The sequence below is a fragment of the Pygoscelis adeliae genome, unplaced genomic scaffold, assembly GCF_000699105.1.
Source record: "Pygoscelis adeliae isolate BGI_AS28 unplaced genomic scaffold, ASM69910v1 Scaffold242, whole genome shotgun sequence".
Classification (NCBI taxonomy): domain Eukaryota; kingdom Metazoa; phylum Chordata; class Aves; order Sphenisciformes; family Spheniscidae; genus Pygoscelis; species Pygoscelis adeliae.
The window spans coordinates 235391-249126 of record NW_008824369.1 but is presented as its reverse complement, the minus strand read 5'-3'; the positions used below and the strand labels follow the sequence as shown (position 1 = coordinate 249126).

Below are 13736 nucleotides of genomic sequence, written 5' to 3'. Positions count from 1 at the left end.
CCGGGCACGGCGGCACCGCCCGTCAAACTGGGGGGCATAAAGGAAGGGGGATGAGCACGAGCGCGCTCAAGGGGTAAGGAATAAGCCCTGTGCCGAATAGCTGCGTCTCCCAGCACCCTGTCCGTCCCGGTACCCCCAAAGGACGGCATCTCGACCACCATGGGTCACAGCCGGGCACCAGAAAACCAGCAAAAATGCGTAACAGCTGCATGAAAAGGGAAGTCGGAACACCGACGCGTGTCCTTGAGGGGGGAGGCAGGCCAGCTGCTCACGCTCAGCCACAGCTGCTGGCTTTCGTTACACCAGCCCTGCTCCCTTCTCCCGGCCCGCTGGCACAGGCCCCCGTGCTCCTTCTGCGCAGTTCTGAGCGCGTACAGGGACACCATACCCAAGAGGGACACTTCGCACCTGAACTGAAAGGACAAAGCTAACCACGTGGAAGCAAATAACCTACCCGGATCTCACGGAGTTCCCTCCCGTACTAACCAGCACAGATCTCATGTAGCCCTATGGCTACAACTGGAATCAGGCTCTTGTGTTTCATTACGGGGACAGGCCTTGGTTTCAAGCGACCCTGACCAGCAGTGGGATCCTCAGTGTACTATCTGAGGTACTGGAGACTGCCGCATCTTAGCATGCGCGCTCTGCAAATAAAAAACACTATTCACATTTGGGGTTAGGAATGACAACCATCACTAACTGGGGGGATAATGATGGTAAACTGAGTTAGAGAAGATAAATGACTTCTTGAAGATAAAACAAAAACATATACAAGCATCGAACCCTCACCTGCACTAGGCTGGAGACTGAGCTCTTACAAAACAAGCAGAACTAAGTCACCATTGCTTCATTCAGTGATAATGCCCCTCATAGCCTTAAAAAGTTCGCATTTCAGTAGGGCAAACAATGACATCAAGCAACTCGTCCTTACTACAACTTCTCATCCGGTCTCAGGCTAACAGAAAACTTTAATTCAGGAATAAAAAACTCCAACATTTTCACCATTTCATAAAGTGTTTATTGAGGATGGTAACACAGGATAAATCATGCAACAGCTCAGTAAAAAAAGGGAATCATTTAAAGGATAAAGAATGGTAACTGGTGCTGCTGATTTTGAAAAGTTTATAAAAAAAATATTAATTGTCCAAAAGTGACATCAAAAACCACTTGAAGCTGAACATGGAAGTTGCTTATAAAGCATTCATTAAAAAGAAAATGTAGATACTGTTTAAAATGATCACCTACAGAGTACTGGAATCAACAACTTACAAGTCTCCCATTTCTATAGCTGCAATGGTGTAGCAGGGCTGTACATCCAAGATATTTAACCTTCTTTTCCTGCACGAAGAATACCGTCACAAACATTTGCCACGAAGCAACACAACTGTATCTCTTACCCTTCACGACCTGCGCTGCCAAGCGCTTTCGTTATTGGGATTACCTTCCCAAACATCGTGGCAAAACAGGAAAGGGCCCATCCTTGTGGCCTCAAGAGATTTCCTTACTGTCCTCTTGCCGTCAGCCTGTTTCAGAAGGGGAACAACTACAAAACGTGACTGTTCCCCTTCTGGCACCAACATATGTTTTAAATAGGAACTCCATGTCAGCAGATGGCACAAAGACTGGGCACCAGCACATCACATCAAACATCGGTGGTTTCAGATTGAGAGTTGACATATATTCACCTTTTGGAAAAAAATAAATATAGTGGAATGAAAATTGAATCAAAGGGAAAAAACAGATGACTACCATCCATCAAGGATGCACATACCTGTGCACTAAAAAACAAAAAAGAAAAAAAATAATCAGTCATTTCAAAGAAATTCTTGAAAATTAAAAAAAAAAGTTTGCACTTGTTCCTGGTCATAAACAATCTCACAAAAATCTCACTTTTGGAACTATTCCAATTGAAACCATACACTGAATTTATTAATACAGTATAAGTTTCTTTATGTAAAAAATCTTTATACATAGTAATAAAAAAGATAAAGGCAAGATGCATCAAACAGAAATCTGCTGGTTGTTTTTCCTCCGTTCTTACAGAGCCGCTGATGACTACCTGCACTATAAAGAGCTGTGTTTCTGACTTTCTGTCTCAAGCATCTTCGCCTTTGCTTGTGATAAGGATTGTTCTGTCCAAGCATCCAGAAGGACAGATGCTGGTGATGGTTTTTTTTGGCACTTATGCTGGCAAACTGAGCTTCTTTCCCTTGAGTACTGTAAGGAAAAGTAGGAAAGAAAACAGTTAGCAAAACAAAGATGTGATCTAGGAGAAGCACACACTGTCAAACCTTCAAAGGGACCAAAACCTGTATCACATAGAGTCACTTTGTTACAAAATGGGTGCACTGCAGACAGTCCTCCCAAGCTTGCCTCTCTCTCTTCAATATATACTGGTAAAACTATGATGAATTAACAACTATTCCAATCCTGCCCTCTTGTGGCACCCTAGAATTCTCACCTTTCATCCTCGGGACATACTAGCCTATGACCGTGGTTTCTTAGGAGTTATGACTAAAATAACACAGCCCCATATAGCTTTGTAGTTCTATGACCGAAGCTGGAGTGTGAATAAGGGCAGAATTACTAATGCACCCAGCAGAAATGACTGCTCTTACACTTAGCATCAACAGAAACATCCAAAATCCTTTGGACTCTTAAGGTATTTAAAACACTGAGAAAGGTGCCTGTAAGCACGGAATCTGCACAAAACAGTGTATTTTGTCAGGAGAAGCATGAGGATCGTGCTTATCGATGGAAGACAACAGCAACATATATTTAGCCATACTCATTTTAAATTTGTCGATTTTAAGTTCATCAGACAATTTATACATTTATATTCTATCCATACTCAAAACAATCCTCAGAAATGCCCCATGCTAGCAGAAAGTGTACTTGATAAATCTATCAAGGAGACTTCAGCGATAATTTGCACACAGAATTAACAACCTAGTAATGTCGAAATAGCAGTTCCCTATGAACGTGTTAATTGCCACATTCCATAACCTGAAGCTGGAAGTTATTGCACTACTTACCTTTTGTAACATACAAATAGAAGAAGTCACAGTAAAGAACGGTCTGGACCACACCAGCAACAACAGCTATGAGGTCAAAAAATCCCTCAAAATAGTAGCGCCAAATCCAGTTGACTAAGTACAAGGCACGGTACAGACCCAAGAAGAAAAGATAGTGAGTAGTGATGGTCTCTGCTTCCCCAGTTTTGCTGATCATAAAAAGTTGAGGGAGAATAGCAACCGATTCAAGATAGATGGAGAAGGTCCACAGTATCTGAAAGGAAAAAAATCCACAGGTATATTCAATTGTCTTACTGATAACAGAAGCAAAGAAGATATTTGACTTGGCTTGGCTTTTCACTCTCTAACAATGTTATGAGTAGGTATGGTATATTGGCAAACTACCCTTGATCCAGGAAAAACTAAGTGAAAGCTTCATAATCAACCACGGGATGGCACGAGGGAACAACTCCCTTGGCAGACAGACTCTCCAAACCAGCTGTCTAGTGAGCTGGCAGGCATAGGTTTACTCATGAGGAAACTTATGTACATCCATCAAGTTCAGGATTCACAGTACCATGAAATACATCCTACAGAGCTGGTGCTGTGAAAAGCTGCAGGGAAGATTGAAGTCCTTTTTCCCCGTGTTCTTCCAACTTTTTTTATCTATTGGTTTAAAAAATGAGTTAATAGAGAACAAAATTTAAAATAATGTCTCAAAGTGTTGCAATTAAAATTCCTTTACGCTCTAATAAAATAATTTAACTCCAATAAATATAAAAATGCAGCTCAGTCCACTTAAAATAACAATCTAAAGGTATTCTCTATTTCGTGGGAAAAATTACCTGTTTGAACTCTCTATAATTACATTTTTAATAGAGTTTTTCTGAAAGGAAAACACATAGCTGCATTTTAAATACAATACAATTCTTTCTAACACTCTAGACCATTTGCAATTCTACAAAATTTAAGAAGTATTAGAATTCCTTTTGTTTTCACCAGGTGGTGAAAACAAACCTGGTGGTTTGTTTTTTTACTATTTACAAACTGCATTCTGGGGCATTTCTTTAACAAACATAACAAAAGGAAAGATACTTTTGAATTAATATAACCATCAGAGTATACTGGGAAAAAAGCTATCTCTTGCTTAATAAAATAATCAATGTTGATAACAATGCTAGTCTCCTGAAGTGCCTTAAATTTTCACAGAAATCTACACTGTAAATATGCATTAAGGAAACAGAATTAGCCTGAACTTACTAAACACAGGCTTCTTTCAAGCATTCCTTAATCAGCCTAAAAATGCTCATCTTCACGTTCGAAATATTTTAGAGAAAAAAACATAACCTCCTGCCCACAATCAACTCACCTCCAGAGGAGAGAAGTCATGATTGACAAGAAATGAGAGTCCACCAACAGGAACTATCAGAAACTCCACTCTGAATGTATCATGGTTTCCATCATAGGTGGCCTTAAATTTCATGTAGATCAGATACACAGTGGCATATGAGCAAGCAATGTAGATAAGCTGAAGAGCAAGGAAAGAAAAAACAAAAAACAAAACAACCCACAGAGGTTGCAGGATTAGATCAAACTCACTGAACAAAGATATTCCCAGGCACTAAGAGGAATAAGTGCTGTCTTTTTTGGTTGTTTGTATTGTTTGTTTACATGCCTTTGCAGTTCTGGGCTACGTGGTGGTATTTAACTTTTCTCAGCAGAGTAATAATTCAGAACCAATGACTCTGGGCTCTGCTGGCTTTGTTGCTTTAAAAGCATCACCTTGCCTCTGGTTGAAGTGACTGTCCAGAGTTTCTTTAAAGACCCTTTCCTGAGTAGACAGAACTAAGGAACTGACTGGAGAAGGAATACCCCTTCTGCTGCTGCAGGGGAAGCACTGGCCCAAAACATTTACGTTAAAAATGTGCACGTGCATACACATAATAATGGTGGAAGGGGTCCTTTTACATTCAAAAAGCCCAGGAGTGGTGTGGCTCATGTGGTAATTAAAAACCTATTCAATAAGCCCCATTCGGACTCAGCCATTTAACATATCACAAATTAGCTGATTTGATTTAGACCTTTAAACATCTCTAAAATCTGAAGAGTGGCAAGTGGCCAGTGTTCTCCACCAACCAACAGACCATAAAACCTGCAAAACTAACAGACTGCTAGAAGCACTGAACCAGAATTCAGTTTCAATTTCAGTTGATGTCTAACGTTACCATTTTTAATTGTTATGGTACAGTAGACTTCACAGTTATTCCCTGTGGAACAGGCAAATAGCCTTATTTTACAGAGGAGAAAACAGAATCAGAGACAATACATGACTTTCTAAAGGTCAATCTGCCATCATCAGGACAGAGCTCACATTGTCCTGGAGACAACATAGTACAGTAGACAGCCAAATAATTTAGCTTCTGCCTCAGTTTCATCACAAAGATTAAATACTCCAAACCATTTATCACATTAAATATAGGTTCTTTACAACTGAAAAGTAACAGTTTTAAAAACCCATTGTTTGCAGATGCTACTAATCGCTAAAAGCACTGCTCACAGATACAGAATGCTACAAATACTACATTAAGAAGCTCAGAATCCAAAGACTTTACTACACTAGCACCCCAGCTGACTGGAGATAAAGGACCACAGACAGGATATCAGATATAGGAATCCCTACTACAGGTGTAAACTAATTGTAATTGGTATGGTCATAGAAGACACTAAGAAAGTGTGAGTGAACCCCCAACTCCTTATTAAAGATTTCTACATGAGAATTATAGGGTGTTTTGGGACACTCAAAAAATTTCTTCATTTTTAAAGGTACCAAAATAAAATAAAAGAATGGTAGGAAAATGACGGCAGAGTGCACCAGCAGAAATGCATCCAATACTCAGATACAGGTACCATGAAAAAGAAACTGTAAGATACAGAATGCTACAAATCACAAAAATTAAAGTCTGCAGGTCATTAAGAAAGGCAGTGCTAATTTGTGTATTTCTGTATATATTCCTGGAACAGACAAGAAACTCATTTTCCTAAATATCTGATGATCACTGCCAGACAAATATAGCAAGTTGGCACCTGTAGTTTAATTAAGATTTCTTTAAAAATACCAAAGAAAATCCTAACTCTACAGAAATTAACAACATTTTTTGGTGCCAATTACAGCATTTTCCTGAGATTAGAAAGTTCATTTAGTTATGCTCTGGGTAAGCTTATTTGTATAGTAGTTCATGTTCTCTACAACTGTGTTATGTTATATACTGCTAAATATACGTAGCTAGAACAAGAAGCTGTGTTGCGACACTCAAGCAGCTTTGTCTTGGCACTACAATAATGGGCTGAAAAGCCAATTACATCTAACAGTCTCTCTAAGCAGTAACCTTTGAAACTGTAACAGAGGCTTCCATTTTGCAAGTTAGTATTGGATTTGAACAGAGGACCACTCTTTCATTACTGGAAAGATTCAGTTTAGTATGAAGTTGAGTATCACAAGTGTCATTTCCCATATTCATTCCTTTTCTGGGTAGGAGGGCTGCAGAACAAAGACATGGTTATGATGCTGAATCACAACCAATAAACAAATTGCAAAAAACCTAGCCGCTCCTTTAGTGCGCCCAACAGTAGCTTTCAATATTCTCAGAAATTACATTAGGAAAAAAGCTTGTGTTTCAAGAATATTTTACTTAATCCACAGTTCTTCATCTAGACTGTTAACATTAAAACTTAAGCATACACGTTTGACTTGTTAGAAGACAACAGTGTGAGGGGGGTTAAGATCTAAAATTTTATTTTACAGTATTATTCCCCTAATTCTTCAGTATGTTTTGCATTATTGACTATCTAGTCTTTCCTCTTGGCAAAGTTACACTATCCTCTAAACTAAAGTTAAGAGCATCAAGGAAATCCAAGAATAAAGGAACTGGATTAAAAAGGTGTCTGCTCTGGTGCCACAAATGCACCAACCTGTACTGGTGCCACAAACATGCTGCACTCTCCCAGTCTACTGCTTTATTTTCTTGTACTCCGCACCAGAAATTGCAGGAATAAAGAAATAACAAAAACAAATTTGGGCTCACTAACATTCAGTGGGCAAGTGAACAGGCTATAATCTGATGGAAGCTACATCCCTAAAAGCATACTCCTGTCAACTTTTGATCAGCTCCTGACCAGACACTAGCTACAATTCTGGCAATGCATTTTGAATACTAATTTACCTTGTAGTGGATAAAGAGATTTACTTAAGCTCTAATGTCTCAATTGAAAAATACAATTTATTGGAACCATTTTTCCAAAAGCTTTTCTTTTCAGTAACAAAAATGGCATTTGTTCTAAATGTCACAGTCCCCATACAGTTTTTAAAAATTGCATGTAGAGTGTAGAAAAAAGTAGGGGTTTGAGTCCATTTTCCACATTCTTTATCCAAAGCCCGTCTAGAACTTATTCTGTAATAACTCTGCAGTGGGCCATTTAAAGAAGCTTTTATTAATGAAATTATGCACTCTGCATGCAACATTACTAGCTTTTCTAACTATTCAGTATACTCTACCTTCATAGATGTGTTATACAATGAAATGAATGAAGTGAAGAGGTCCAGATAACGGGTAGTGAAGACCAGTGCAAACAGAAGCTGGCTTTTCCCAGAAATACCTAAAGCAATAAAGGAAATAATTAATTATTCAAAAAGTGATGCTGTGCTTTAAAACACTTGATGCCAAGGATGAGAAAGGATATATCCTTTATTTCTAAGCGAGCTGATTACAAAATTAGCACAAAATCTGTACAAACTGAACTGGAAGTTCATATATCTCAGTAGTGTGAATGTAAGTTACCGGTACACCATTGTATTGGAAAAGGTGCTAACACTACACAACATGTAGAAGTTACTCACAGCAGATAGCTTCCAGGTGATATTTTTGTAGATTACACTATCTATTCTGCATTATCATTGGGCACTATGCAGCGAGGCTGCATTAGCTTTCAATTCTCAGAGTGCTGTCACATGCCTCTACATTCTTTAGGTGCTGAATAGCTGGAAAGGTACAAGGGCAATAGATACTACAGATCCAGTGATAATCAGAAAGTATGCTAGCACCAATAACATGATGTTAAAGGAATAAATTGATTTTAGAACGTTAAGGCAATTCAGTTCAGAAACTTAACTGACCACATGGTGGGGAAAAAAAATACTATCAAACAGTCAAAAACAGATGTTACTATGTACTATAACAAAATAAAAAAGAAAGAGAGAAGTGAGCTAAAATGACAGACATCTACATTGCATCTTCAAAGTAACTTCTGATTTTAGGCCAAAGCCCCGACATAAAAACATTTGTTTGTACTTAACTTCAGCCACTAGAGCAGAGTTAGAAGCATAAAAGCTTTGCACAGTCACTAAAAGCTTCTGAAAACTGAGGTGAAGCATCACTCCATAATACTGATGTGGTGGTGTGTCACAGCAGGGGGACAAAACAACCTAGCCTGTGCCTCTACCTTGTAATTCCAATTATTCATGTTTTCAGTCATCCAGGGTGAAAATATTTGATACTGTTCAGCTAAGCATGCAAATATTGTTCAAAAAACAAGAGGGAAAAATATTCTCTAGGAGAGGGTTATGATGCAAGGCTGAAAATCCTTGTCCCTTTACAGAGGGATATTTCTGAGAAAGGCTTTTATTAACAGTGCCATAATGCAATTAGAAGAAAGGCTGTCTGCTATGGTTATTGAACTCCTTTTTCACTCCAGCTTAAGAAACACTGAATAAGCTGCCCCAGATGAAAGGACTTATGTGTATACATAAAGTACAAGAATGGCTGAAACAGTAACAATTAAAAAGGGTTTTTGTTTGTAACTTTCATATGTGAAATGCCTAAAAGGTGAGCCTAATGTACCACCCACAGAACAACACAACTGCCCATAAGCAACTGTAGTACAGGAAACAACAAATGCCTCAAAACCTACAGTTATACAGACTGTAAGATTATAAAACAAAAGTTGTAAGCATTAACAAAAAAAACCAAACAACCCCACAAACAAACCACTTCCCAAAATTTAGGGAAAAAAAACCATAACCCAAAAACATTTGACATTTTTTGAACTAGAACTAAATTGCAAACACAGCTGAAGCAGCACTCTTAGTTGCATCCCAGGTGTGCTCGCTGATATTACGACTCTTGATGGAGCCCTGCTCTCATGCTAATAAAACCTCTCAGCAAGCAACGCTGTACTAAGGTTCAAAACCTACGGAACAAAGAAATCCACCTGGACAGGTTACAGCAGAGCATTACGCTACAGCATATAGTTATGTCAAATTATTTAGCATGCTATTTTCTTTTAGTAAATTACTGTGAACAGCAAAAAAGCATATAAGATACATTAATTACTGATAATGGCTATAAATTTGGATCTGGATGTATTGTCACATAAATACAAGTCATATACTTCACAAATTCCTGCAAGCCATTGCCAGCCTCACCTCCCCCTCTAACCCGGAAGTTGTAATTTTTATTAAGGCTTTCAATATTTTCACTGAATTTTGAATCTTTAGAATAGTCAAATGTTCCTGAAACACATCCTAAAGGCAAATTTAAACTAATTTTCAAGTTAAGTAGGCTAGACTAGGCAAGGTTCAAAGTTTAAACCAAAGACCTACGAAGAGACAGGCAAACTGGGAGAAAGCAAGATCTATACTACTAGCAAAAACAGGGGGAGGAAACAGGTAAACATTCTGCTGTATGAATTTGATGCATTTCAAAACTTTAGGAAATATATCAATATACCTGCCACAGCACTAACCTTGGCTCATGGTTGGTAACTGCAATATACTGAGGCTACACTGCCGTTATTCTCATCCTTCCCCCTTTCCTTTTACTCCCACAAACATTACTTAGTTCTTTAGGTAAAAAACACATTTTTATTTCTTCTTCCCAAGGTCAGAGCTCAAACTTTGAAGAATCAAACCTCTCATTTTTGTTTCATCCTCACACATGGAAAAACTACTTCAACTTCTGCACTTCAGTTTGGCCAAGAGCAATAGCATGAAACTTTAATTCAAAAGCTCAGCTGATTTTCACAGCCAGGGAGACAGCAGAGCTGAAATTGTAGTACTTTCTCATCAACTTCATTTTGCTATTGTGAGTTAGGTGAAGAGCGATAGGCAGCAGCAGAGGCATTCAGTCGGCCTGGCTGTGGAGTGTGTACACTACTTACTATGAACTGCATATCGCAACCATAAAATCTACAAACAGAAGTTTTCCTAAGGAAAGCCAGTCCATACTTTGTCATGGATACTTCAAAAAGTCTGTGAAGTTTTTAATAAAAAAAAAGTAGTTTTGTTCAGTATGAAGTCCCCATCAGCCACAGAACCACAACTTCTTTGGTTCTGCTAATAAAATACTAACATTAAAAATCCTGTACTTTTAATTTAAAAACCCCAACCTAACTCTAAACACAAATTTGTCAATTGAGAAAGGCAAAATTTTCCTTCAGAGAGAGAAGAAACTCCAAACCTACCTAAAGCAGCATTTTTTGAGAAAATACAGACAAATTGGCAGCAGCCTATGGCAAAGTAATGTCTAAAGTCTTCAACTTAGCGTATGACCTGGTCCATAGTAGACACATAAACAAAACTATGAGAAACAGCTACATTACCTTGCAAAAGTATTACACATTTACTATCTACACTAGTTTTTTTAGAGTATTCAGCATATAAATTTGACAGCCTTGCAACTGCAGGTCACCTTTAACACTTGACAAATGACGCTGAAAAAAGCAAATAAATTTTCAGGTAGTAATTCACAATGTAAACAATCTAATTTGACTTGGAATGGATTAGAAAATACAGTCTGAACATGACAATGTTTGAAAGCCCAGGATTCTTCAAGTCTCATGAATTTCCTAATTATGACATGAAGTTAATAATGGAGTTACCTGCTACATTCTCCACTGGCTCCTAGTAATTATTTTTGAGCTGTTATTTGGAGTGGCAAACATTCTTCCAAATTCTAAATTTGGAAACTCAAATAACCAGTCATGCAAAAAATTGTTTCCCTGCCAGCTGTGAAATCATGACTTGATTTGCTTTCTCCTTGTTCTCTTTTTAACATATTGACTAAATTAGGAAAAGGAGAGAAAAAAAAAGTCTGTCAAACACTGAACACCACTGCTTCATAATGCAGATTATCCTAGCCTCACCTATTTTCCTCAATTAGAGGAGTCACTTCTTAGGAAAGAAAATGGGGACTGATGTGTCTTCAGAAAACAGTAGGTTGCAGCAGAGGTACACAGGCTGTCTCCGTTTCCAGCTGCTTTTACAGGCCTCTGAGCTCCTCTTGGAACAAAGGCCGCAGACACACACAGATGCAACCAGAAGAGAGGAGTCGGCACCATGTGGTTTGCCAGCTCTTCACGGATCACAGCCTACAGTTCAGCAATCAGTTAGAAGCCTTTATTTATTTTTTAAGCTTCTACTGCTTCAAAAGTACACAGGTTTGCCCGCATTTCCTTAGTCACCAATAACCATGAGGTATAAGTGTATTTAATTTATAAACTGCTCTAATATGCAGTGTAAAGGAATCACTGAAAGCCCATTAACGAGAGGCATTTAGCAGCTGCTCAACATTAACCGGTAACTATTTAGGGGTAATTGTTGTGTACGGCTTTACAAGTTTTTATTAGTAGAAACCACAACTGACAACAAACCACTACAAGGAACAGGATGGAGCCCCCAAAATAAAACCCCATGCTCCTTTGAGGTGCGCTTCTCATTCTAGACAAATTTGTTAGGCCTCAGACGTAACATGCATCTGGATTTACTCCTAAGGACTTAGGCACAACTGGAAGACGCTAAAGAAACAATCCCAGACAAATGCATCCCCGTTTCATTGTTTTGCTCAGGAAAATGACGAAGCAGGCGTTTTCTACTGAAAGAGTCCATGCACATACGTTTGTGTTCAGGGACACCTGCTAATTTGGTAAAGGGAAGACTTGAGTCCCCTATGTAATACAGACCCATTTACTTTTCTGTGTTGGAGAAAGCAGTACCAAAGATAATGATTCGTATGAGTCTACTTTCTTATGAATAAATCCCTAGTAACAGAGATCCTCAATCACAACTGACTTAAGGAAAACAACACCAGGTCACTTTAAGCAGAAAGACGGGACTAGGTTACATTGTACTATACTGTGTAAATAACCTCACATCCAAAGGTCACTTAATCTCTTAGCTAAAACGCTATTTGAATTTTAGCCTTGCACTTCAATTTCTTGTTTTCCTTCTTCAGACAGCAAGAGATACTTAGTTTTTAGATCATTAACTCTGTTGTTGTTTGTAATCTTGACTGCATTTCTCAAGTAAGGCGAAGGACAGAAGAGTTGGAGAAGGCCAGGCCCTCCCCTGCCGGATCCAGACAGAATTCCTGATCCACTAGAGCTTGAGGCAGGGAAGTTCATTAGGAAGGAGCTCTTGCCTCCATGACCTCAGAAACAATAGTTCTATGCTACCACTGCATTTGGACCGTGGAGTCATTTGCCTGAGCTCTTTTGTAAAGTTAAGAACAGTGTTTACTTTAAGTGTGTTTAAAACCAAAGCTATTCATTTACTTTTTTTTCCTTTTGCACCATCAAGTGATTAGCAGAAAGTGACTTGACATGAAAACACACAGAACCTGTACTTCCTCTTACCTGTAGCGCAAATCTCTAATTTTCTCAATTCTTCCAGGTTGCAGCTTAAACTAATTCTTCATGCTCTTAACTGAAGACTTTACAGACACATGTTCAACAGCGTTAACTCAGTATTTGAACGATATTTCATGTCAACACATGGCAAACCGATTTCAAGAATAATCTCTTACTAACGAAGGAGAAGCTCACCATAAAGAAGGCAAAGTCAAGCTCACAGTCAAACCCCAGTCCATAGCACAAACGGTATTTCCAGGGTCGATGGCCTGATCCATGTAATACACAGAGCACTGAAATGCCCATTTTGAATTACAACAACTCCTAGTTTTCTGAAAGTAGTCAGCTATGCTGCAGTGTTAAGAACTGCTTGCAATTCCCTGCAACCACCACACCGTACACTAGAAAAGAAAAAGCAAACCACATCACACGGAATTCGAGCAAGCACGTACAAAACACGGGAGGAAGAACAAGCGTTTCTCAGCCGGGCTGGCAGAGGAGCCGCGGGAGCGGGTATTCTCCCCGGCGCCCAGCCGGGGGGGGGGGCCGGCCCCCCCCCCCCCCCCCGCCACACCTCTCCCGCTGCCACGTCAGACCAGGCCAGGATCTCGACTGAAAGCCTATTCACTCCAGCCTGGAACCTCTCCTACAGCCTTCTCCTGCAGCCGGTCACGCAAGCAAGAGGACACCCCAGAAGCCTTAAAACCGGCACGAATCACAGTTTAATTCTTACCGCAGCGAGAGCGAAAAACAAAAGGGAAGAAGAGGGCACGTTAGTCAGCCGCGAATGCAAACCAGTGCGCGGAGGGAAACGGAGAGAGCGAGGGAAACTTCAGGATCTGCAAACTGCAAGTCAGCTGCTCCCAACGCTGCACCAAAACCAGCTTTCACGCACCAGAGCGGCGCTGAAAGCTGCCAAGTAAGCACGCAGACAGAAGGCTGTGCGCTGTCAGGAAAGGCGAAAAAATAGGCTCCGTCTGCCTTCCCGATAGCGGCCGGGCGCGGGGAGGGGAGGGAGGCTGCCCGCCCCGCGGGGGACGCATT

General features: G+C 39.7%; 2 protein-coding genes across 2 annotated transcripts in view; both read right to left on the bottom strand.

Annotated features, from left to right (window-relative positions):
• The window catches only part of DAGLB (diacylglycerol lipase, beta), a 16582-nt gene extending 15129 nt beyond the window's left edge, over window positions 1–1453 (bottom strand). The window contains exons 1-2 of the mRNA XM_009320048.1: window positions 1398–1453; window positions 1270–1338 (exon numbers count right to left, since the gene is read on the bottom strand). Coding sequence (XP_009318323.1) covers window positions 1270–1338; window positions 1398–1453 — 125 coding nt within the window. The remainder of the gene's footprint in view (window positions 1–1269; window positions 1339–1397) is intronic.
• KDELR2 (KDEL (Lys-Asp-Glu-Leu) endoplasmic reticulum protein retention receptor 2) lies at window positions 996–13465 on the bottom strand (the record flags this gene model as incomplete). The annotated part of the gene is made up of 5 exons (XM_009320046.1): window positions 996–2217; window positions 3036–3288; window positions 4384–4542; window positions 7567–7667; window positions 13426–13465. Coding segments are annotated over 5 exons (588 nt in total), but the record flags the coding sequence as incomplete, so codon positions are not given.
• Between the last annotated feature and the right edge of the window lie 271 nt (window positions 13466–13736).